This window comes from Rhea pennata, chromosome 1 (genome assembly GCF_028389875.1).
Source record: "Rhea pennata isolate bPtePen1 chromosome 1, bPtePen1.pri, whole genome shotgun sequence".
NCBI lineage: Eukaryota > Metazoa > Chordata > Aves > Rheiformes > Rheidae > Rhea > Rhea pennata.
The window spans coordinates 94,664,552-94,691,999 of NC_084663.1; the positions used below are offsets into that span (position 1 = coordinate 94,664,552).

General features: G+C 40.1%; 1 protein-coding gene across 2 annotated transcripts in view; it reads right to left on the minus strand.

The window, feature by feature from the left end:
* The window catches only part of CMSS1 (cms1 ribosomal small subunit homolog), a 242,779-nt gene that overhangs the window by 24,286 nt on the left and 191,045 nt on the right, over positions 1 to 27,448 (minus strand). Inside the window, exon 1 of one of the 2 annotated variants that reach the window (XM_062595866.1) lies at positions 8,743 to 8,872. The exons of the other annotated variant lie outside the window; for it this stretch is intronic. Coding sequence (XP_062451850.1) covers positions 8,743 to 8,752 — 10 coding nt within the window. The 5' untranslated portion in view covers positions 8,753 to 8,872. Of the gene's footprint in view, positions 1 to 8,742; positions 8,873 to 27,448 lie in introns of those variants that run through there. 2 annotated transcript variants of the gene reach the window in all.

Sequence of the window (27,448 nt, forward strand, 5' to 3'; positions counted from 1 at the left end):
CCTGCCCTGTTTCGAGGTGTCCAACTACACAGAAGATTCCTCCCTCTGCCAGAATAGGAAAGAAAACAAATCCTTCCCTAATAACAAGCTGGTACAAATACAGAATCTAATCGATTAATACAGTGATGACTTTCATTTCTCTCGTTGGGCAAACCATCAGATATGCAGTCACTGATTGAAGACGTTGCAGGATGGATGAGGTTACTTACAACAGCAGCCCTCTGTGGCTGCTTTCCTGCAATGTATGTATCCACAAGGTCCTAAAAGGATGCAGAACTGCCACAGAGTGCTCTTGATACAGATAAATAAATGCAAATTCGAGAGTTCTTCACTTTATTCTGTGGTATTACATCAGCAGGATGTCACACAGACAACTAATAACAGGCTTCCCCAGTCATTAGATACTTATATTTGAATGTATTTTGAACTGTGCCGAAAAGAAAAAAGCCATTTATGTTTACCACACACACACACACACACAGAATTATTCATTTTTCTTATTGATCACATTATTCTGAAGTCACTCAATGCAATGGTTTCAAATTTCTTTCAAATTAAATATACATATACCTGAGTGCATCAATAAGTATACTAAATACATACACACTCACACACATATCTAAACACACATACACCTGTGTGTGTATTTATACACACACACACAAATAAAAAGTCACACAGATAGGTATAATTTAACAGGTTTCCTTCAATCATCACCTTTATTAGCTACTATAGTCATGAAGAAGTTATATTTGCCTGGTCATTTATTCCAGTATTTTTATAGGCAGACAAGAGATTAACGATGCTTGAGTTCATGACACACGCTATTAAATGAACGTAATTTTGTTCATATTACCTGCTACATATAAATTTGTGTTTGCTAGGCTGATCATCATTAATGAGTCTTTTGATCTTTACATGCCACTTTCCTACTCTAAAGTGATCATTAAAAGAGATAAAGTGACCACAATATAAACAATTCTTTTCACAACTATGCTAGACTGACTGAGAAAGTGAAATTCTCCTAGGATCATAATGCCACAAAATAAACAAAATGTTACAACTGGAAAGGAACAGAAAATGATCTTACAATTCTTTGGAAAATGTGACTTACAGTTCTGGCCATTCAATCATTGAAATAAAGGAAGCAAACAAAAAATGATTCAAGGCATCGGAAGTTCTTCATTGAGAGGATGAAGAGAACACTTTTTTTTTCTTTTCTTTTCTTTTTTTGAGACAAAGAGGCATGCTGTTTACCACTTTTCATAATACAGGAACAACAAATGAGCACGTAATTAAAAACAGTTACTGTTTTTACACAATAAAAACTGTGTAGTTTTGAGTTAGAAAAATACTCTCTTGCTTAGGTACCCCAAGACATCTAAGCAAATCATTTCCATTAGTTTTTGATTTGGAAGCTTCATGAGAATGGACATTTATTTGACATCCAGCAGACCCAAAGCGATAAGGAGCAGTAAAGGAAAAGTTCACTTCTTGTAGTTAAATTAATCACTACAGCAGAATTTGAAGGGAACCTGCCTTACACATCCAAAAGGGAGATTCCTTCAACTTTTATTTTAAGTAGGTGGCATAGCCAACAATCAGAGACATCCCAGGGATCAGAAGAGTCCATGGGTCTGAACTATTACAGAAAGTCCTACATTTTCCCTTTTGTACTCATCAGTCCTACACATCGGTATTCAACTACATGTGCTTACACAAAAACAAACTTTGTATGTGATTTATTATTGCAAACTTTGTCATTCCCTTTCTTTTTCCCCTGGCTTCCACCCACTTCTGACTGTCCTAAAATTGTCTCATATCTAAAATCAGAACATAAGAAATTTTGGATAGGGCCTGTTTTATCCATTTTTTAACACAAAGACCTGAATTTTTTATTTACTATGTTAGCCTCCTAGTTTAAGAAACATTGCAGGAAAAATATATGTGCTAATTATTACTCTGTAGGTGGGCAAGGTTCATTCAGCTCCGTCACAATGTGATGGATTAATTTCAGGCAGCTTTGAGTGCTATCCTTTTATTTATTGATTGATTAAACAGTACTGTTTTACTCTGTTTTCATTAGTTTGAAGAAAAATTATTTCTCAGGGCTCCAGCTTTAAATTCAGCAGAATCAGAACTATTTGATTCTGGGTAAAATGCCAAGTGTGTTGGGTGGTTCTCCAGTTTTTTCCTCACCTGTCATTTCAGATTCCTTCTCTTTGGAAGCAAGGAAAGAGATGAGGAAAGAGGGAAGGCAGGAGAAAGCAATTTAAATCTTTCTCATTATTTTCATACTTTTGTCATTAAAAATTGGCCTAAATCTTCAGTGAATCAAATTATTATCACTCTGCATGTCAGTGCATTTCTTTGAACTTTTCTCATTTCAACTCCCCTGTGAGTCACATTGGGTATATATAGTGCAACGTCAATTAACTTTCTTTTCAGTGAAACAGCTGTCAGCAAAAACCAGCTCCCAGGACCCTGTTTGTCTTAGTTCAGTTAAAAGGCATCCTCTTGCCACTACAGCAGGGCTGACCATAGTGACTGTCCTAAAAGTGGTGATGACAGCATTTTAACATCATTCTGGCATCATTCCTCAAGGCAGCAGGAAACATGAAGCTCCTTGGCCCAGCCAGGAAGCCCACTGGTATCCAAAGGAACAGATGAGGTCTTTTAAATGAAATAGGCCTGACTGGGGGCTGATCAACTATGAAAAAAAAAAAATTGTCATTTAAATATTTTAAAGCACTCCAAACTGAAGTACTTGCCTTACAACTGGAAAGAGGTAGACAGACAGACAAAGAGCCTGCCAGAAGGAAGGCACAGTTTTTGCTTAGCCATGGGAGAAGCAGGCACTGAAGTCAGCGGTGTGTAATAGCAATAGGGAAAAGGTAGTCTAAACTGTCTCCTGAACTGAATCCAAATTACTCATCCACATGTCATAGGCACTGCTATTACCAGAAGCAGCATCTCTTTCATGACTACCAGGCCAATCCTCTCCAAGTTCATTCTCTATAGGCAATGAAAAGTTCTGATCTTTCTTGTAGTGAAGCCTAATAATAGGTCAAATTCCCTTTAGCCCTTCGTTTAAAGGCAACTGAGCAAGCAATAACTATGAAACCTTTTTCTGCCTCCACTCCAGCCTTGCCACATGGAGCTACTGAGAATACAATCCCTCTCCTTTCTGAAGCTGTTGTGACTAAACCAGAAAGGGTCCACTAGTACCCTCAGAAAGGTGAATGACTCTCCCATGACTGGCCACGTATCATTTGCAGTGGCACTACTGAGAAATCAAAATCACAGTAAAGAAAAAAAAAAAACATCCCTTTACCTCCTCGAACAAGGATTAGCCAAACCATTTTAAACAGTGCAATAAAACAAGATGCAGTCTTAGAAACCAGTAAGAGAACATATTAAAGCTGCCTCTATGTTTAGGTTGAGATAATCTCCATGATAATGACAAAAGGTGCCTGCCAGTGCTCTATCATCCTAAACCCAACCACTGTTTCCCCCAGTCTGGTCACCGCTTTTCTTTCTCACCTGCAAACATTAAGAATTCCTTTTCTAAGACCAGCCTTTCCCACCAGTACAGTATGCTTTCCTGTCTGCAAGGACACTTCGAACTGCAGACTTTCCCTGCCAAAACACTTTTTTTTTTTTTTTTTTTAAAGGCAATTTAAAGTACGCTTGTGAGGCATACCTACGGGGCACGCAATACGTGACACAGTAAGAACAGGTAAAGTTCTACCAAGAAATAAATCCAAAGAGCTTAAATTTGGCCCTGTTAGGTAATGGCCAGAGAGCTTAAGCTCCTTCCTATTCCACCTTGCCTAAGCTTGTGCCAAGGCAAAGCTTACTGCAGTCTCTGGGACTCCAACATAATAATTTCCAAATATTGGCCAAATTTCCAAAAATTACAGTATGTCCTGTAAATACAACAGTCTTATCAAAACATAAACACTTTTCCTGGCTAGTTCTGAAGATATATCTACCACAACCCAACTGCCAGACAAATCTGGTAGTAGGATATTTGGTAAAAGTCCCTCTTTTGTACACTGAATGGTAATTTAAACTGAAAGCACAGCCCACTGCAGCAAAAAAGAATGATCTTCATGGGAACATTTCAAAGCAACTTTCGAAATGCTCTGACACGATAGGAAACATTTAGCGCAGAGACATGACTGTCTGTCAGACCGTGCCACGCAAAGAATCTCTCACAGAACATTTCTAACAACTACCTCTCCTTTCGCCCTTATTTTTCAACCTCTCTCTCTTCTATATTAAAACCTGGTACTTCCAACCCCCTTTTTGCCACATCGTGTCTTGCTGTCTAGAAGTGAATCAGAAGAAAAGAAAAAAGTCATACCTGGGGGCAAAAGACCAGAGAAACACATGAGAAAATGATAGTAAAAGACTGATTAGACACAAAAGTAGCAGGATGCCCTTCTTCTAATAAAATAGCTTTTTCTCCTAGAAGACAATGGTTGAATCTGATATTCTGTATGATGTTCTATTGCTGTCTCATAAAGAATAACATCATCATCAAGGAAAGAAGGGAAAGGGATTCAATATTCATTTATTCACTGTAATTTTAAAACTTGCAGCAGGCAAAGGGCAAACACAAACACTCAACAGGTTAGGAATATGACAGGCTATTTTCTTATATGTCATCCAACTTAATTTCTTCGTGACAGGCCCATGAAACAAGAGCAGCCGTAGCCTGAAGATATAGTTATACTTCAGCACAGAGTGCAAATCAGTTATGCCATCAGCTTCAGTACTCTTAGGCCAATGACACCACAAGTGAAGGCTCAAGTGACAGCTGCAACCCACAGTAAACTCCTCGTTACACTTAGATTTTTTTCTCTCAAAAATTACCCTTTATTCTGAAACTTCAGATGAGCTCTTTAAATCTCCAAGTTCAGTTTAAACACATTTTCCTAGAAAGTTGAGGAAATGAAAGGCTGTTTGTTATGGTTTGTTTGTTTGTTTGCAAGTAGCATGGTATTTGGCTGTTTACTTATGTACTGGATGAAAGTTAAAATAATACTAAATTAAATACTTAACATTTTAAATAGGACTTCTCTTCCTGACATGCCAAGCATATATACCCTACAACCACTTCATAAACCACTCAAAAGTGTGCTAGCATGTTGCACAGCAAAACTGTGCAATGATTTATAATAGGAGGAGGACACTAAATCCAACTCTAAAAAGCAAGGGAATGGGGAAAATTAGAATATAGACGACCATGTTGGAAATTGGCCAGGACATTGTGGTTCACATATCTGGCCTTGTAAAATGTTCCACAGAATCTTTAAACAACCACAAGTGTCTAGGAATTTGGACTTAATCGAAGAAAAATCGACTAACAAATACTGGTTACAGAATGCACGATCATATGTGGGCTTCAGGTCAGCTTGAAATAGCTATCAATCTTAACAGAGGCATTAGAGAAAGGAAAGAGCCTGGGATCTAGAGAAGCTAGCCCCAAATCCCTTTGAAGTAAATGCTATCCAAGAAGGTGAGACTGTCAAAGAGAAAAATGGTCTGCAAGGAAGCAGAAAGACCAACCAGCACTGTAAGAAAAACCACAAGTTCTTGAGTCTGGGAAAAGCTAGGTACTGACTAGGGCCTGATTCCCTACTATACTTCCCATTTGGTGCTATAGACAGGAAACTCATGCAAAACTGGTCTTAAAAAGAAACTGCATACATACTGCTGATGAAATGAAATACAGCTCCATTCATCTTGAAGAACTAATACAGTTACTCTTAAATCCTTTTCACCAGGAAACATCTACAGCCCTATACACACAAACAGCTGTAAAACCCACTCCTGAAAACTAATTTCCCAAACCACCCAGCACACCTTATCCATGTAAGCAAAAATCACCCTTTTCCAAAATAATCATTTAGAAGAGGTGCACGTCACAGTTCCTGGCAAAGTATTACTGTTCCTATGTTCTTAGGACCTACTACACAACAACACTTCATCTGCTCTAGAGTCTCATCATTTACCAGATGGTACCACAAACACAGATCAGCTTGATTCACTGCAAGGAGCAAATTCCAAAAGGTTCTGTAAGGAGGGCTAAAACTCACAGTCAATAAAAGAAATTTCCAATAAATTTCCAGCTCTACACATTACAGATTTATCTGGTAATGAAAAGCATCCAAATAAACCAGCCATTTTACCCCCCCACCCCCCCCCCAAAAAAAAAAAAAAAGAAAAAGAAAAAAAAATCCGCAGGTGTGGCTCTAGATGAAAAATAACGATAACCTACTGAAGCATCTCATCAACTGGGAAAATGTAAGCCTCACTGATATAAAAAATTTTCTGTTTGTTTCATCAGAATAGTGAACAGGAAAACATTTATTTTAGTACAGCAGTCTTTCCTAAGTGAATATGTTTGCAACATGAATGATGGGGTCTCAGGAGCTCATGCAATCTACATGTGAAAGGTTGGAACTATGCTGGGTAAAGTCGCTGAAAGGAAACCATCAAAAACACAGGTCCTCCTTATTACTTATTATTCAATACATCATAGGTAACAGAACCCAAGAAATGAAAAGCATCATGCGATGCTCTCCCACAGACTAAACTCTTTCTTTCCGTGCAAGTTCTGCTACCACCTGGTGTAAGATCATGAAATCATGTTTTAGTATGCTGCAGATATATCAACCAACAAACTGCCCTATCTCAAGAATGTCCAGAGCAGCTTTCTGCACTAGTGACAGGCAATGCCACTGAGTCCTTCACAACGCAGTTACCAATGGAAAGTACTGCAGTGCCACTAAAGCTCACACTACTCCTAAAATGTCATGTACAAAGGAACAGGGTGCTCTTTTCAGGGGCCTCAGGTAGAGCCAAGGAAACTCCCTCAATGCAGGCTGCCTTCTAGACAATCTGGTTTGGTGAGTGACAGCCAGTACCTACTCCTAGGGAAGCTGCAGCCAGTGGTAAGGTCTGACAGATAAGATGGCACTGGGACTGGAATTTCCCCCTCCCCCCCCTTTTTTTTCCTAAGAACTACTTATTGCTTATGTATGGAAACTGCTTCAGCTCTTTGCTGTAGAAGGAGAAGAGCACCAACTGGAGCCGGGGAGAAGGAATACGTATTCTCTCCTTTTCCTCTCTCTTTCCTGCTCTTGATCAGCAATTCTGCAGTGATTTCAGAACCCATGTCCCGGCATGGACAAGAGGGGCAGACATCGCAGTGGCATGTGGAGCTGGAAGCAGTCAGGTTGCCCTGGACTATGAGGTCTACCAACCTGGAGTGTAGGTGTCACGATGATCTAGAATCTCAGTACTTCCATGGCCCTGGTATGTCACCAACGTTTCTCTAGCTGGAGACAGACTCACTCCTTTTTCAGGTCTTCTCTCCAAAGTCAAATAGCAACATTCTTCATTACAATTATAGTATTCACTCCTAACAAATACTTATTTTCGTTAATCAGGGGCAGAAATGGGTAGTTACTTGTGACAAATCCACAAAACTACTCAAATAGTGGACTCCAGTCTAGATCTGACTGTAGAGAAGTTTTGCCCAGGAATGTGGTATGGTCCCAGATATGACATCTCTCTCTGCTTGTTGGGAAGGTAATACACAGTCTGGCTGACCTTACAGACTTGAAGCCAATAGATCATGATAAAATTACATAGTAGAACTTGCCAAAAATAATATACTTCAATAAAAATATAGAACATACTTTCAAAAAATGAACAGCCCAAATTGCATTCTTGTTCATAGCTATATATTGATATTTTACTGACCACTTATATCATTCAAGTCTTTCTGGCTCATGGATATTTTGCAGGCATACACATCGATATTATAAGGTTATCAAAATCTCACAGTCCCAACATTTTTTCCTTTTTCTCCCTCAACACTAAAAAGTTCACAGGTGCATATAATGTGGCATGCACTTAGCTAAGTGTCACAAAAAGAATCACATCACAACAAAGAATAATACTGCAAACAAGCTTGTATTCCAACTCTTCACCATGTCTTAACACAAAACGTAAAAGAAAACTTTGAGTTGTTCAGGTTTCCTTATCTTTTTTTTTTATTCAGAGGTCATCATATGTCATAGCAGTATCAGGTCCCTGGTTGTCAGAGTATCAGGTTGATCTGTATCAAGTTAAATTCTACTTGAGGTTAAGAACAAAACACCCTGCCATGTTATGACAGAGAGTTAGACTGGCAAACTCCGTAGATTATAAAACATCTGTTGAAAAGCAGTTCCCTACCCAAGACCCAAAAGGTTATATTTCTACACTTCTTATTCTTTTGCTTACTTTCTGCATACACTACACTATACTCTGCACTTTGGTCTAAGACACTGCAGGTTGCACTGCCCTCCCAAGCTACTCTAGCATCTCTAATTTATACAATACTGGTATATACATTTGTCAATTTAACTTGCATTCTTCCAAAAATCTCACAATAAGAGTAAGTGAAAGGAAGGACAGCTTTTTATAGATAGAAGCCTTGCACATATGAATGAACACTAATGGGAAATACTACCTACCTTGCTGAGTTAATATTTTGAAAGAAGAAAGACTGTCACCTTTTCCCCTATGTCAGGGATCTCTACTTAAGGCTAGAAATTACAAAGCAATTTCTCATCTATACAGGTTTTTTATGAACTGGCATGCAACACATTTGCCAAAATGATCAAATAAAGCACATTACGATTCTATCAGTTGCAGCTGCCATAAAAATAGAGCTCATACCTACATTCATTTGCTGCAAGCAGATGGTTGATTGCTTTTCTGTCCTCTTACAGTTTAGTCCTGTTCCCTCAGATCCTCTCTTTGTAGAGAGTGACAGGCTGTGAGGTCAGTTTTCTGACAAGGTCATCTGCTTTCAGAGTATGAAGAGAACTGCACGGAAAGTGGGTTGAGTTATATTTAGAGTTTGGTCCAACTCGGTGCCAAGGTCCCCCCCACTGCCTCTCCCTTGCAGCACTGTCTCAGGTCTGCTCTGGCAGATTTGCAGCCCACAGAACACCAGGAGAGAGGAAAGTCACTCTCAGCTACTGTTGGATCTAGGTGCTTGCAACTTGCTAAAACAAGTGGAACAGGATCTCAGAGGAGGATTCCTCAAATCCTTCACTTTTCTCTTATTTAAAGACTTATTTTTTTAAATTCAAGTGGATTTTCGCTTTTCAGCTGAATAAGTAGGGGGAACTGCCTGGAATACAGCAAACATTAAGTCTCCTGAGCTAAGGTAAGATCTCTTCAGTTTGTTTTTATAATAATTTGTGAATAATATTTGATGACTTGGACCAAAAATGATTTTTTTACTAGATTGGTTTTCTACACCAGTATCAAGGTTTAAGGTAGGGTAGAAGAAGGAGATTCTCAACTTCAAAACATTATCTGTCATTATAGAGTCTAAAGGAAATGGAAAAATATGAGTAGATCTGCATGTACAACAGAATAGTCATTGTCTGAATTTACCTGTTTAAATTAATGCAAAAAGCAACTGCCAAGCAAATAAACTGTTTTGTTCTGAAGGTAACTAAAGAATAGATGTGTGACTAGGTGCATAATGATCACCTAAATAGGTGTGCATTTAGATGGGATGAGTAATGTTTTATCTGCATTATTTTATACAATATCAGAAAACATAGATTCATGGTTACGAACCTGGAAAAGCAGGGCTTGTTGCAAACAGCAACAACAACAAAACAATCAATGTTTAAAATGATCTTGTATTGCTTCTCCTTTTAAAACCACACACGGCTAAAGTCTTTCCTCATCTCTGTTTTAAACTGTTATGATTCTTAAGAGAAAAAACCTGGATAAAGTACAGCATGGCATGTTTGCCTGTAAGGAGATCCTAATACACTTCAGGTCACACAGACATCATGATACAGTGGTACAGACTGAAACACGAAGAGATTGTTATTATGTCAAGATACTCTGGAGCTCATGGATATAGCACTGGTGCGTATACACACACACACGCTCTCCCTCTAATGCAGCATCACTGTAGCTTCATGCAAGGCAAACACACAGGAATGGTACCCCGAAGAAATAGTGCAGAACAGTCCATTTGATTGAAGGGTCCAAACACCAATGTGATAGCATCAAAAATTTCTTCCTAACAGAAACACTGTGCAAAAGTCTCAGCAGAGGCATGTGAAGAAAGGTAGAGGGGTTCTAGATTAACAGCAAGCAAAGGGCAAAAGAGGTCATTAAGTCATAGTGAGTTCATCTAAGCCACAACAGCTGGGTAGATTCTTGAACTTTGTTCAGGTCTTCATTTTCTTAAATACTAACTAATTAAACAGTATCATACATCAAGCTACAAATGTACAAAGATTATGAGATTGCTAAATCACCTCTGTGCTGAAGAAAGTTCTGATGTTGCTTACTTCCAACTCTGCAGCAGATCATCCAGTCGTCCTTTTTTTCTGATGTTTGTTTAGTAATGTATGTGCAGAGTGTTGAGTGCTAACTTGTTTGGAGCATATAATAAATACCATTTATTTCACAAAAAATACATTTCTGGTAGTTCTAAGACTCTTTAGCAAAAAATAATTAAGGGATCATGCTGGAATAGCAACTTGGGCTGTGTAATAATCCAGATTCATACAGCAGGTTTTTGTTGCAAGAACTTCAAGAAGAGGCTCTTACATGAGGGCTATTAGTGAAAAGGCATTCACGAAGTTTGTCAGTAAGCAAAGGACTTCACTGTATAAGAGCGATCAGTACGGTCTAAAACTGGCAACAACTTTTTGGGGAATAAATGTTTATGTTGATAGAAAAGTGGAAAAATACTTCTTTATACACCTTTTCCCTTGGTTAATTACTTAGTGAATCAACTTAGTTCTTGTGACACTTTTGTGGTACCTGTTCTCTGTTAATGTGTGGGAAAATGTTATTTCCGCAAAGTTATTTGATGCCTGCTAAAGGCATTTTGGAGGGTTTAAAAGAAAAGTGATGCAGGCCTGAATTTAGCCTACAAATAAAGAATTCGCAAAGAAATTCTTTCTGAAGAGGAGCTGGAGTGTGACTGAATTGCCAGGGGTAGCAGAGGACTAACTTGCTTGCAGGCAGCACTCTGATTTCTGTGGGAAGGTCATCACATTTCCATTCCAGAACTGAGCCTGAAAGATCTTTGTTATATGAATCAGTGGCAGATTTGTTTGCACAAAAATTATGAGGTCAATGGAAAATGCCAATATCATTATTACGATAAATATGAGCATGCCATTAGCGTAGGAAGAGAAGCAGATCTGACTCAACACGCTTTATGTTCTAGTACAATCAAAACTAATGTTTAGGTGTACAAATATTCAGAGGAATGCTAACAGCCTTCACTACAAACAGTATCTAAATCTGCCTCTAATATCTTTCCTGTTGGGACCGATCCTGCTTGGTAGGCTCCTTCTCCTTTTATTCTCTCCCTTCCCTTGTAAGTATCCAGCACCAGAATGAGCTGTCTTCTTCCTCCTGAGCTGTGATGTCCAGTGGGCACAGCTGTGCTCTTCAAAGGGTGTCTGAAAGGAGACCCTCATGGAAGGGGGAGAAAAAAAAGAGAGGGGAACGTGAGGAACTTTATTTTGTCCTCTGGTAAATTAAAAGAGGATGACTGATACCCTTCTTTTCTAGTTCAATAGCAAAGAGGACAGTGGATGGGGCTGGAATTCACTTGCCGTCCTGGAGATGGGATGGCTGTATGTAATGATACGATCTCCCATCCAAAGTTGTAGTGGAGGAGGCTTGGCTGATGATATATGCTGCCAGCTGGCCAGGCAAAGCTCCAAGGGCACATTCATAAACTCTTGGCATTGGTACTGTCACCTTCAGTTGACAGGTGAAAGCAAAGCCAGAGCCAGAGGGCTATATCCAAACAATGCCAGGGGGATAAATAAGTCCAGCCAGCAGTCAGATCTCCACAACCACTTTCTCCAGGTGCAACCAAACAGCAAAAAGAGCTGAGATTTTCCTCCTTCCTTGTTATCCCTTAGCCAAACTGCACTAACAGAAGCAAGCTTAGGTTTTGAGTTGAAGTGTACCTCAGCTCATTCTCAAGCAACTATCTTAAGGCAGTGGTCAGAGAAACCCTGTCAGACACTAAAGCAGCACTGGCTTAAGGCTCTACAGTCAATAGTCTACCACCAGGGCCCAAGACCACCTCCACCTATCACCACTATCATTGTGCAGTTGGTGCTGCAGTCAGCGTCCAGGTAGAGACACCCCCAAAGAGCTGGAAGAGGCTGTGAGAAGGGGAGAGGTAGTACCAAGAGTTGTCTGAAGTGGAGGTAAGATAGAAAAGAGAGAGGTTGGTGGCCAGAGGCCATCCAAGAGTGGTCAGTAGTAGTCCCCTGTTTGTATGCTTGGTGTGAGGAAGGAATATGATATGTACTGTGAACGCTAACTGTACTGTATACGCTATGAAACTTACTGGGTTGCCACAGTTGCTAAAGGAACTGTACCTTTACATCTGCACAGGAATTCACTTTCAAAACCATTTTGTGACTACTGTCCTGCCTCCTGAACACACTTTCCAGGAAGAAAAGGTCAGAGGATGATGTGCTAATACATGCTGGCTAAGAGAGATACTTAATTGCAGAGAAAAAATTATAAAGCTAAGGTTATAAGCAAAAAGTGTATTAAATCATTTCAATCATACTGCTAACGAGTATTTTCCCCTGACATCTACTAGTAACAAGGGGTGGGGGGTAATCAAAGTTCATATTTGCAATGCACCACACAGCCCCAAGCTTTGTCTGACCCACTTTCACAAATCCATCTCCTCAAAACAGGAGAAAATAAAAACAACAAATCTTGTCCATAGGATCCCCAGCTATGTTTTGATCTCTGTACACCAGAGATATGGTAACATCTTCTAGCAGAAAAGACGATCTGCTTTGAGGTGAGTAGCAGCCTCAGCAGACTTCACATTCTTGCAGCCTGATACAGTGTTGGGACTAATGGAAAGATCTCTGACACTGCTTTTCACAATTTGCATTGGAAAACATTGCTATGCAGCCAGGCATAGTCACTCTTCCACTCTTCTCTGCCTAAAGCACAATAAGGTTTCATGCTCATACCCAAGCAGAAGAAAGGACAGAAAAAATCCACTTGAAAATCAAGGCACTCTGTTGGCCTGCAGTACCACACTGCTTTGCAGTGTCAGTTACTGGGGGGGTTGGGGGGGAGGGAATCCAAATAGACTACTGTCTGCCACACTCACATACCCACCTTCCTATCCAGAATTCCTTGGGCATTGGTGCCACTCAGAATAACTTTATAGGTCTCTTTCTCAAAAACTGTGTTAGGCCTTACTTCTGTAAATAATTATTCAGAATTGGTATACAACCTTTTAACATAAAGTAAGGTTTGCTGTGTGTGAACCCCATAGAGCTGCTGTGGCCTGCTTTCCCCAGTCGTGTCTGCATCTCTCACATCTCTCAGACTTGCACAAATGCACACACTTATTATGGACACAGCTGTCTACAGGCAAATGACAAAGTGGAGACCCACTCTCCATCCATTAATATCCCAAATATTTTAGGCTAAGATGAAGCATCTCCTTCAAAAAATTAATTTATTTTACATGCACTTTCATTTTGGCTGGATGAAATGGAGCGCACAGACAGTGTCTTATTTAGAAAATGACAACATGAGAATAAAATTAAACAACTGACTGCCATTTATCTAAAATGTTAAAGAAACAGTGTGCAGGGGTATAACAGAGAGTACAGATATCCAGAGCACTTGAAAACGTGCTTGCAAAAGTACTAAAAAGTGAGGATGCATAGCTGGTCACCTACACGGATTTTTATTTATTTATTTATTTATTTATTAAGTATTTCCATATAGCTGTTCCCAGCTCCTAGTATACGGATAGCTACAAACGAAAACTGAGAAGAGAATGCCACACTGAGGAGCATATTTCTTTCAGTGGTAGTAGACGCATACAGCATGTTCAAAGAAAGATTTTTGCTCTTTCAAGGGAGATCACTAAGAGCTGCACAGCCTGCGAAAGCACAGGGCTAGCAGTGGCTGGGCTTTGCCAAAGCAGCCTAAGAACAGCGCACGCATGGCTCTCTGCTGCTCGGTGACATCAGCCAAGGGAATGTATTGCTTGCACTGCTGGATTGTATCAGTACATTATATGTTTGGATGAAGAAGGTTGACTTTAAAACAATCTCCAGTAAAAATCCACCCATATAAAGTGGCATTGTTATGCAGAAAGAAATAGTTAAAGACATTATTACATGCATTTCTAACACAAATCTCTTCCATTACATAATACTAAATTCCATCAATCTCAGCAAATTTGCAGTGATCACTACTGGGGCTAAAAAGGTACAAAAAGCAATCCAACAACACTGAATTCTTTTGTCTCAAACATCATAGAGCAAAAAATATGCACAGCTGCAAAACTGTAAATTTCAATTTTATATAAAATGAAACCTGCATGAAATAGTCCAATTAAAATGAAATCCTTGGAGGTGGACTTTCCCATTTTTTACTCAAAACCACCTTTCTAGTATAGTTTTTTCTCCCCAATGCATTCACTTAAACAAGAGAACAGTGTCCAACTTCTAGCACATAAATTTTTTTTTTAAGAAAAATCAGTATTTATAACCCAATTATATTTGCCACAGCACTCATGTAACTTCCTTAATCACCAGTAGTGTTGCAGATGAATATGAAGGATGAAACCAAACTGCAAATGAATGACAAATGTTTTAAGATAGTCTCCTTAAGGAACCAATTAAAAAAAATGTACAATATAGTGAAAAATAGGCATGTCAGGTCGAGTCTCATCTGTCTTTATGAACGCTTCCCTAATCTAACATTAAGAGTGGCAAACATTGTTACTGTTACTACACACCTGTTAAAATAGTGGTTAGAGATGTCATCCCGTATGACGATGTGCATCACTGTACATCCACCCCTACCATAACCACCTAAAGGAATGGGAAGACAATGAAGGAAATCCCATTTGGGAAGAAGGTAGGGAAATACCTGATTAATATTTGCAACCTGTGTTGCAATCACACATCAAGACACGCGCTGCTCCTCTGCAGTTTTTCTCGTGTAGCCAGGCAAAGGGCCTGCACGTTCCCCACTGTCAGTTCATATATTGTCCAGTACGAGCCTACTTAGAAGCTGAGACAGCTCCGGCTCAGGCAGCGACAGGGTTTTTTTGATGCAGATAAGTAGACACCTAACGATTGAAACTATATGACCTCTCTCAACCCTTCTGCAACAAGAAACTTGAGAATTTTGAAGGGGAAAAAAGCAGTTCACCCCCCCTCACATCAACTTCACACCACCTCCAGCTGTCTGCGGAGGACAACACGTGGTCTAATTATAGGTTCCTCGATTCTTCCTAAAGATCGTCCCCTTATGTGGGCCAAGAATCTTATGAATCTCTTTTGGAGCACAGATGGCCTTCCATTTTCAAACCTCCCTTCTTCTGTAACACAAATGCCTAAAGCAACTTCCCTCATCCAGTTTGTTCCTGACTAATGAAACAAAAGAAAAATGCCAGGTTTCACCAAGCAAAGCAGGGTACTTCCTGACCACTAGAGAAGGCATGGATAGCTGCTTCTGCCTGTATTTGCCTGTGGAGAGCTTTTAACACTGGAGAAATTTTACTACGAAAAGAGAAAAATACCTTATTTACCTGGCAGTTTCCTATTTTACAACTGTTGAGGATATATAGTATACATATTAGTTGATACTATTTTCTTTGCACTTTGTGCACATATCCATTAAATGTAGTCAGAGGAAGAACTGGAGGATTTATTTGGATTGAAGTCAGGTGCATGTATGTGCTTGGTTATACGAGGGGTTTGGGAGTAAGCATTTCTAGATCTGATAGGAACTACTTTGCCTTCAGCAAATCATTAGCACTTCTGTCTCAGTTTATCTTACTGGAGGAAAAAAAAAAAGAAGAAAAAAAATGCAGAAATACCTCTTACCTCAGTGAGGTGTTTTGGAGCTTAAATAACACATGTCAAGTGCATGGGATTCTAAGAGAAAGTGGTCTAATAGAATCAAATACTAATAAAATAATAGGGGTTTTTATCACACTTCAGAGTGAAAGGACATAAAGTCCCATTTTTAACCCTTGAAAAAGCAGCAGTGCTCTTTAAAGCATTTTGAAGAATCCAAACCAGTTGCATTCGAACCATTAAGGTGAAAAGCAAACTTGAGGCTCACTCTATCAGAGGCTCAACAGGATCCCACTCAACTTGGAGCAGCAGCTATGCTCAAAGGATTGGCACAGTTTTGGTACACAGCAGCTTCTGGGGAGAACGCCTCGACACGTGACAAAAGAATGATAAGGGTTAGCCACAGCCAACAGTTTCACCCTGTCACCCTGCTCATGAAAAAACTGATGACAGACTGTGTAAAGCTGGGGTAGGCATATGTGGTATGGGAGAGACAGGAGCAATGCTTGATCTAGGCCTTGAAGGTTCCAACTCTGGGGACAGTCCCTTAAGGCAGATGTCCTCCAACATCCTATACAGTTTCACACGCTGAGTTCTTCATTCTAGACCCTGCTGGGAAATGCAGTCTCCTCCCACTTGATTTACTGCAAAATTACTGATAAGAAAACTACATTGTAGCAGAACATTACCGTCAGTACACCAGAGATGAGATAGACAGTACTTCTGCAGAGGGGAGATCAGTGTCTTAGTCAAGTTACAGAAAACAGAAATCTTAAAATAATCCGAGCCTTACAACGTAGAAAACAGTATATCCCCTCAAATCAGGGATATTTCATGTGTCTCTGCTTGTTTTTGTCTGCAGAAAAAAATGTCTCTATATAATTAATACTATCAGAGACCAGCACAGAAAGAAAAAAAAATTAATCCTGTGTATTGTCATGGTAGATTTTATCCTCTTGTTTATTCTTCTGACTGATCACTTAGCTCAGCAATGGTAGGGACTGCACTAAGACTGAAGGGAAGGGAAAGCCTTGGAGAACAATTTTGGTTATAGTGGAGGTTTCAGCTGACTACATTTTAATTAATTGGAGTAATGCAGCACTCTGAATTCCCAGGTACCCCATTTCAACTTGCAGATTAACATCACTAGTTTTAGGGCATATTTTAACAATGTTTTAATAAATTCTTTAACGTTTCTTTTAAGTCTCAGAGGCAATCTAATTTCTTTTTGATTTTTATTATGGAAGCCTCCATTAGGCACTTGGACTATAAATCTCTAAAATGATCTAGCTGTAAAATGCCAAAAATAGACTCAGAAATCAAAATCTTCTTCAATACACTTATTAATCTATAGCACACTGAATTTTCTAATTACAAGTGCTTTCATATCTACAAAGCATTTTAATTTAAAAATATAGTAAGATTCTATTATAAAGACAAGCCACAGTTACATTTAAACTGCTCAGCAGTGAGACAGACTAATAATAACAGTACTTAATTACTGCTATAAGATACACACAGAAATAGTCAATGACAACAGAAAAGCAGGATATGCAAGGTTCAACACACAATGCAGTGTCTACATTAACTCCATAATCCAGGCTTAAATTAGCCATACTTAGGGGCTGACAAAACATGCCTAGTCTGAGAAAGATGTGGCAAACAAGAAACCAGATCCCCAAATATGCAAGTTTTGTACTAATATATCACAAGACCTTGCAGAAATGATGCAATTTATATCTTAAAATTCACCAAGTACAGAAATTTTCTTTGCATTCTCCTCTGCATCCTGCATTCACCAGCATTTTGCTACTGGATGAGAACCTGACTGCTCAGCTGTCCTGGAGTTTCCTGGTTTCCACCGAGATGCTCCTTAACATTCACTGAATGCAACCTGCAGAGGTGGCTACATGTTCCCTAAGCCTAGCAAAGGTAGTAGATACAGAATCTTCCTCCAAGAGGGGTTTAGAAAATAAAAAAGATCCAAACATTACAAAAGCAGCAGGTGAAAAACTGGAGGCTGCAGTCCAGCAGAGAGGGCTAAATGCAAGAGAAGGGCAAAACACACCTATGAAGCTAGTGATAGTGATGGCGGGGAAGGAGTTGAGGATACAGACAAGGGACTCTAACTGAGAGCCAGTAAGCTTTTCCATATCTATTCTACAGAAAACATCTAGTTTTCTACATAAACCACCCCCTCTACTTCCCAATGCAACAAGCTCCTCCATTACCTGCTTGGTGTTCAGCCCATGGGATGGTTCCATGATCTCGGCATTGGGGCAAGGCAGCAGGGGCAACTCTCCTGCAGTTTCAAGACATTGTCATACCGTTGTTGTGAACGTATATTCCCTCCTGGCCGTACCTACTCTCTTAAGGCATCCTGAGCCCCTAATTACTATGCCACTGGGATAAATGCAGATCTTTGCTGATGGGTGCCCACTTTCAAGAAGGAGACCTAATTATGACTCTTCTCTATATAAGAGAAAGCTAGAGGAAATAAGAGAGAATAAGCTTCCTTTGCATGATTTGTTATTCCATTGTTTCCACAAAATTGCCACCAAATCTTCCCACCATTTGATAAAATCAAATATCAATTTAGATTAAATTTCAAGTGAGGCATTTCACACCTGCTGTGTACATGCCAGGTTAGTGCTGTGATCAAACCTGCACAAAATGAACAGACGTGATTGATGTCCTTACCCCCAGGTAAGCAACAGAGGTGGGAAATCCCCCACCAAGAACATGCGAGAACACCAACACTCACACAGCACAGCCTCAAGTGATCTAGAATTTCCCTCCTAATTTTATCTTCTTTATTCATATCTTGTCTTTTAACTGTATCCAAGGATGAGCAAAGGTAAATAACGCAGCATGTTTTACCTGAGGCTGACCCTGCAAGCCACTTCAAAACTGCAAGCTTGGGCAGGTCCTAGCCAGCATCTCTAAAGAGCGCTCTGAAGAGCTTGAACCCATAAAGAACAGCTCTGAATTCTCCTTCAGCTGTTAACCTAACTCCTCAGCAATAGCAAGAGCCACTATATCCCAGGTTTTTCTCTATGCAATAACCAAGAAAGTGAAGATAAATTTAAGAAGGGTGGGAAGCCCAAGTATGTTGCCCTCCAGTCAGATGATCTTGACAGAAGTAACGTATTCTCAACTCCCTTTAAGCTCAGACCTCCAAGAAATGCACCTCGGCAGCACTTCAACTATAACAACTGTGTTGCAAGGAATCCCACAGCTACGTTAAACATCCCCCCCCCTTCCCCATAGCTGATAGCAATGAAGTCACTGAATGCAGAGAGGGGGCACTCTTTCTGAAGTGGGCAGGGAGAGCTGCTTCTTGTTAGAGAATTACACTCTCTTGCCTTTTGCACCAAACCCACGCAATACTGGACCAGCGCTTTATGAACACATGTAACAGTAACAAATATGCTGCTGACTCCAAAACACATCTAGCATTAGAACTCCCACTCAAAAAGGAAGCAGGCGGAAAAAATGCTTCCTTAGTGGAAATATTTCATTCATTCATTTATTTATTTATTTTAAACTAGAGAATCTGCACATCTCCTCTCCCTTAAATTTCCTCATGCATATATTGGGAGCAACGACTCTGTCCTCTTGAAATGGTTGAATCACTACCATGCCTACCAAGTAAGCCTTGCAAGGGTGAGGGGGAAACTATAGGTACAAATTTATTCAAACTGGCTATGCAGCCCAAACTCCTCCTGCAGTATCCCTGGAAAACTCCATTTGGCCATTCTGATCATTTTTAAGAGCAAGGAAAACATAGACAAAGAAATAGGGCATCGGGGCGGGGGGGGAGGGGGGAGAGGGGAACACATTTCAGAAAAATGAAGTCATTTCTGGATGAATGTGGACAGTTTCTGACCTATTTTAACATCACTTAAGATTGGTAGCATTTTTGCAGAGGAGAATCATTTTTGTCTCCTCCATTTGAGAAAGATGAGGATTGTGGCTTCGTTGAACAGGGCAGCCTCAGTAGGAGAGTAATATATATGGTGCAAGAGACTAAGCCAAAAGTCTCCAAACCTGTGCTCAATACAGAAAATATTCAAGAGATCAGACGATTTTCCTTTTAACCTGCAAATTCAAAATGGCAAGTAGAAGCAACTGCTGAGCATTTTCATTCGAAAACAGCTGCTGTACTGGTTTGTCTGTCAAGACTCCTATTAGAACACACTTCACAAAGCTCATGTGTTCTGCTCTACAAGTAGCAAACATAGTTCCTTCAACTATATTCCTGTGCTGAATTATGGCGTCATTTTTCAAAGTGAGTTTTGAAGTGTGCAGAGCCAGGATTTGGACACAATCAGAAGTCCATAGATCTGGCTGCTGCTTTCAACACAGTCAGCTGCAAGGTGCGAGCAACTTGCCTGTAGAAGCAGATAGGAGTCAATATGAAACAGCATCAGCTGGTTTGCCTCACTCCTATCAAGAGGCCCGAATCAGGCAGCTGCTCCTCCTCACAAGGAACGCTTGCCATGGCATCCCAACAGATTAGGCTCCAATCCCCATGAAGCTATACATTATTAATCTTATCTAAAGCAGACAGTGCTGACGCTCAGCTTCCTCAGTGTCTGGAAGAATACCAGCTGTCTCAAACTCGGCCCAAGGAAATGGAGAGAATGCCTGCGTGTATCACAAGGAAATACATCTTAAAAGTTGGCAGGATCTAGAGTCTCTGTCCGCTTTTCCCCTACGCACTATCAAAGCAGCTGCTGGGATTCATACTCTGCTCCATGTCTCTGCACCCTCAGGTGTGAGGCTTTTTTTTTTTTTTTTTTTTTTTTTTAATCTGCTAGTTACAAGAAAACTATACCACTTGCTCTCAGCAAAGACCTGGCCCCAGTGGTCTGTCCATCTGCTTATCGGTAAGGGCTACTGCAATACTGTCTTTATCAGACCAACAGAAGGAGAAGGCCAGATTATGAGGCGAGTGGAAGATAACGGCAGCACACCTCCCAAAGTACTGGCTTGCCCACTGTGAAGAAAACTACTTTACACAAGATAATTCCTTGGCTTCCACCTCTTAAAAACCCTTCATGGGCTGATATCTAGGGCTCAGCAATTTCTATGACCCTGTTCTTTTTCCTTGTCAGCCTTGGAGCATTACAAACGAAAAAGCACCACAGGGTTGCTAACACCACAGAGAAAAGGTAACCAAGCTGAGGAATAACTTGCTACTTGAACTTATGAATTACTTGAAGTGTGCTAGATAAGACTAGCGTTCATCAGCCCTTCTCAGAGGTGGCTGTAATCCAGTGGATGGCAAATTAAACAAACAACAGGAAGAAATGAATCTTTGCTGACTTGCAGATCTTCCAAAGCTTCCAACAGTCTCAAATGAGTTTTAATAATCTCACAGACATAGCAAACACTGGCGTATTATGAATACTTGGCTGGATAGATAGACTAAGCGCCCTGAAAAACAAAGAATACTGAGCACTGTAGCTAATTTTGCACCAGAAACTGGTCTCCTGGACCCAGTTTACATTTCAGAATGTAGCCCAGCAGTGAGTGGTGTTTACGAATGCTCACATCACCAAGACACACACGTGTCTTGCACATGCCACCTTCCCCCCACCAAAACAACAGAGATTTCTGTTCTGGCAACATTATATGTGAGGATGAACTATTTTTAAAAAGAGTGAAAACAAAGCCTGTTTGGAAAAAAAAAATCACTCCAGAGCAAAACAATTTCCGAATAGTTTTTGATCTACTCAGGCAGGGACCAGGACTTTGCTAGCAAGTGGGAAAGTGCTCTAAAATTTGAAACATTATAGCCAAACTGACAGGGTAATTCAAACAACCTGAACACCTAACATGCAGTGATTTTTACTTCAAAACACTATGCTCAGACCAAACGAAACCACACTGCTCATTATTTTGGAGAATACACTAATTCTACTCACTGTTTCCCACAGATTTACAACACTAATAAATTCAGATTTGTGTCATTAATCTCTAGAATTAATGACCAACTACAGTGCAGTAGGTGGTGATTAAAACACTAGAAATGCCCCATAACACACGCTATTGCCTTTGTGTGGGGAGACACGGTGTGGTAAGTCAGCATTAACTTGAAAGATACGGCTCATTTTTACATACTGCTGGGTTTTCCTATAAGTGCTGGATTTGGAGCAAGTTAATGTACTAATGTGTTCCCAAGTTTTTTTTTTTTTTTTTTTTTTAATTGGTAATTATAATGAAACACTATGGCTGTATAGTATCACCCTCACCCACTTACATCATCAAAACAAGATTACATCATAACTTCTATTTTCTAAAGCTCATCTTTGGCAAAGCAAGTCATCTGTTCTGTCAGGTACTGTTTAGAAAGCAAGATTAGTATATTAATCCATTTGTCTCCTCAACTATTGAGCTTTCTACACTGCCATATTTAGCATATGACTTGAGGCACAGCAAATAAACACTGTCTTAAATCTGTGACTGCCTCGGACCTGCTTGACTGGGCTCTTCACACATCTGAAGTAGGCTCCCAGTTACATCGCATGAAGTCCCAGGCTAAATCAAGTATAAAATATTTGAACAAGTAAAGATTTCTAGGTACAAGGCTGAAAAATCCTACGCTCTCATCTTCAAATTCCACATATTCATATACACTTATTCCCACTTATGCATATACATCTACGCAGCAAGCAGGCATGAAGGTATTTGATCAGACTTGCTGAAAGAAAATCTTCTTTATCATTGCAGCAAAGAAGAGATAAACACGTATATCCCATTAAGTTAGACAATAGGCTAAAGGCTTTCCCACGTTTATATCTGGTTTGACCCTCAGAGTCATTAGCAAAATACTACTATTAAGGTATATCTACCATGCTTTTATCACAAGGCTTGATTTCCTCCTTTACTCCATTTCCAGTTAACCAGTGGCCTTAAGAGTCTGATGTCTCACACACTAGCTTACAGAGTTGGAGTCAAGATCTGCCCATATATACCGGACAGAAAGCAGTTCAAACATGCACTGGAGAGAGAGTTTGATTTTGCTTACGTTGGACACAGTATTTGTTCAAGCAAAAACACAAGGGGAGTATATTGAAAAACAACACACACATAACTTGGCATGTTGAAAGAAAATTAGGGTCATGTCTCTCATGTTAAAAATGTTGACAGAAGAGTTCAGTGTCTCTGCCCAGCTTATTGTCATCCTGAATATATATTGGCTGTTCAGACATTGGTCACAAGATATAAAGAATAAAATAACATTTAGTTTTGTATAGAAATGTTAATACATGTAAAATTAAACAAGTTGTCCCCCTTTCCCTTTTTTTAAATCAACCACCATTCATTCAGCACATGCTTGCTGTAATACACATCTTTCAGGAGCCTTTTAATCAATCACAGCAATTTGTAAACTATTTCAAAAATAAATATTTAGAGGTCATGTAAGCAATGAACTCAAAGAATGGCTTAGATCCAGGCATTGTGTAGACTGAATGATGTGATCCTCCAGATATTTTTCTGCCCATGCAGTGCCATCAAAGAATTTTACTGTTTTAAACAACATGGCCAAAATCAAGGAAAGAAAGAGAGATATGAGGAATTGAGAACTGTGAAGTGAGACAGGGGAATAAGAGAGGGGTTATACCCCACCACTCAACTTAAGCAACAGGAGGTTAGGAATGAGATAAGAAGCAAGGTCAGAGCAGCAATTGCAGCCCCGTCTTTTCTTGGAAAGAGCTTAAAAACTAAATTAACACAAAAAAATAACCACCACGTTTATCATCCAACATCAGCTAGTCTCTGCCTTGTTTTATTCTCACTAGCCTGAATAGGACTTTTAACAAGACAACTTTCCTTAATTACCTATTTGGACATTGAAGTGCTTGAGGAAAGAGCTGGAGGCTCAATTGCCACCCCAAGATTAAGTGCAGCTGGCGAAACACTCAATCCCATTAATTACCTTTCCTTCTCAGAGGGCAAGGAAAGTGGCAAGAGGAGAAGCAGCTCACCTCACAGAGTTACCTGTGAAATCTGACAGGTGCTCCTCATAAATAGCAAATCCACCCTGAACCTTTTCCCTCAACCAGTGTTTCTCCCTTGAGAAATTACCTCCTATCTCAGACTCCGGAACAGCTCTGTTGCTTTCTTTGAACTCCAACTGACTTGGGAAAGTGCTGTCTCTCATTTAGTTCAGCAAGAGTATAACGGATTCCTTCTTTGGACTTTGAAAATCTTGCCAAAGGCCTTCTCCTGCCTCATCACCAACCATGTCCAGGTTTCTATACCACTTCATAGCAATATACTTCATTGTGCTGCTCTGCTAAATTAGTTGCAGACAATTCTGTAGTAAATCTTTCCTTAGTTGTGTGCTTTATAATATGAAGTGGAAAAGTCTACTTCATGGGCTCCATACCAACCACAAGAAACTTCATGAAACCATCCAGTTAAATACAATGTCCTCTGGAGAATTCTGCGGCACTGCTCTGTCACATCCTGATTTTCAAGCTTCATCCACTCAGTTGAAAGGATGTTTAAAATCAGGTTTTCTGGAGACAATGAAAATCTTATTTCATTCTTTTCTCGTTATTCAAGTGTGGCTGAAACCTTCTGTTCTCTGAATAGTTCCCCCTCCCCCAAGTACTGGTACATGTGGGGAAATTTTAGCCTCAGAAGTGGAATTTCTCACAAAAACCTTTGAGTAACAGAAGATGTGGGAAGGGATGCTACTATTTGCTCTCAGCTAGTGCAGTTGCTCTCATGACTATATCTGCCCCTTTAGAGTCCACTTGCACAAGAAGAGGTTACTGTGTGAGTAAACAGTACAGTAATTTATCACCAAAACCATAAACCTCTCTTCTTAGAACAGGCAAACATCTGAATATCAGCTGTAAAAGTAGAATCCACCCTCAGGGCAAACAGTATCTAAGCCCCTGCTGTAGCCAGAGCCCAGATTAAGTTTCTGGACAGAGTGATTCAGGCCAGCATGCTGGAATTCAGGCTATTTCTGGGAAACGCCATTCCAATTCTACACCTGGATGTTTGGCTCTCTCCTCCTTTCTCAGGTTTATCTTTATAGCTGCAAAGTTTGTTTGGCATTCCTGCTCATAAGTACTGTGAGTTAAAAAGGAAAGCATTAAAAACTTAATATTTCATGTCGGCTTTAAGGCCAAGATTGAGAAAACTCATGAAACCCAGGATGCTCAAGCAATGGTTTTGAACTACAAATACAGTTCTTTTCCTGGCTACCTTCTACCTTCTGTAGTTACATTAAAAAAAACTCTGAAATTTATCAAAAAATACTTCTATATAAGTAGAGTAAGTTTTCTGAGGATAGCTATTATTTCTACTGCAAATGGACAAGCCAGAACATAGGATGGTAAGAGGATTTGCCTCAGATCACATACCCAGTTGATGGCAACACCAGGAACAGAATGCAAATCTCACTTAGATGGTACAGCAGCAATAAGACTGTGTGTGAGACATGGCTTTTCTGCTTCTTTACTGTATATGCCTCTAAGTCTCCTTACTTTTCACACATGGATTATGCAGGGTTGAAGTAGGCTTCTCCCACTCTTGGAAAGCGTTAACACATAACTGCTCATTATTGCCACTGAATGTATTACTGCTAGAGTGCAAACCATACTTTTGAATAGCAAGACTTAGTTCAGTTAAAATCCCAAGCCTTTATGCTTGCAACAGCATGTAACTCTTATGCACTGAAAGCTCCTTGTGGTTAAATAAGGCAATCTCCTGCCTTGAGTACTGCTCATGAGCGAGCCTCCTGAAGCACCTGCTACACTGAACTCCACAAGGTTAAGCTTGGGTGACAAGGTAGAGCCACAGAAATATATAGCCACAGAACATTCCCCTAGCACGATAGTGGCACACAGTTGGGAAGCTCAGACAGGCAGGGATACGACAGCTGCTGTACTTTTACTCCTTGCCTCATACGTGGAAGACTTTTCACAGGGTTGTAAGCAACCTCGCAGCCCACAGAGAGCCCAAGAAACACATACAGAACAATATGGTTCCCCCTGCTACCCCCTCTTCTTAAAGCTTTGCCTCCCAGGAAACGCAGCTTATCACAGATCACAGCAGCTACATGGGCACATCCCAGAATTTTTCTTTTTTCGGCCCAGTCATTGCTACAAAATTTGACAAAGGGCTGGAGAAAGGAAATTCTCACAAGTTCTTGCAAGTTTTGTGGAGAAAAAAAGACAGTAAAGAAGAGGGAAGAGATCCTATAATTATTCTAACTGAAGGAGAAGCCGACATGCAAGATTGCATTCTCTCAGACCCCAGAGAGGGGAGAATCCCAACAAATTCCTCAGCCATGGGAAAAATTTCAGCTGGGACTTGCAATCAACCAGTGGACACAAATTTATAGGGAAGTAGGCATGTTCAGCCCCAGCACTTAGAAAAAACTACTTGTTTGGCTAAGCAATCATTGTAAGACATACCCATTTGAATGATTTATTCCTTCTTTCTTCTAAGAAATCTTTCCCAGCACTGGAACAGGAGGGAGCAAACCTGTGGGTAACATATATTTGCTAGCACAGAAAGTATATTTATGAAAGCAGCTTTTGAATTTCCCAAATTGAAAAGAAGAAAAAAAAAGAATGACGGGGAAGGCAAAAGATCCCATTTGTTTCTAATCTTGCCTTTTCAAAACACTTTGCATCCATATGCTTTCAAATATAGAAAGGTCTAGTTACCCTCCAAAATGAGCACAACATAGCTCAACAAGCTGAGCTTGTTTTTCTCCGGGTCAGTATACCAGAGCAGCACACTCCTGCTGCTGGAGTCCTGATCACACATCCCTCCCAAAACTAGCGGGGGCTGCTGAGCAGGTTGGAGGGAGACCAACTCCCATTACTGCCCTTTTCCAAGATCTGCCCCTTAGCTGCCCTTGCTCATTTTACTCTAACGAATCAACCTGGTAATGACCCACTACTCATGCCTTTTACTGTTAACCTTGCTCATGATGACCCAGCAAGAGAGCAAACACAAGCCACTCACGGGGCAAAGCTACAGGCAGTTGTGGGAAACAGGCAACTACCTTTTTCAGCCTGCAAAACTGCAACAGGAAAACAGTGCTTGAACAAATCTTATCATGCAACAGAAAACTTCCCCACTGGCATAACAATGAAAGTGGAGACTATTTCCCACCAGTAGTTTACTATATGAGGATGCATCATGAGTACAAAACTCGGGTAAAGGAACTCTGTCTTCCAGGCTAAATCAGTTGTCACAGAACCATACAATGCACCATTTTTAGTCACCTGAAGAGCTCAGATTTGGCCAGTTACATACCAGGTTGCTTTCTGCGGCACTGCTCCTCTTAGGATCAGGTATTTAACCCGCTAGGCAGCACTTGGGATATGGAGAACACATTATAGAGGATAAAGACTCAGATGTATTATTGCACTGCCCAGAACATCTTGCAGGTTGGTGAGGAGAGTTTTGCCATACTATCTCCTGCTCGAACTTTCATTCTCCAAAAAGTGGAATAGACGGGACAG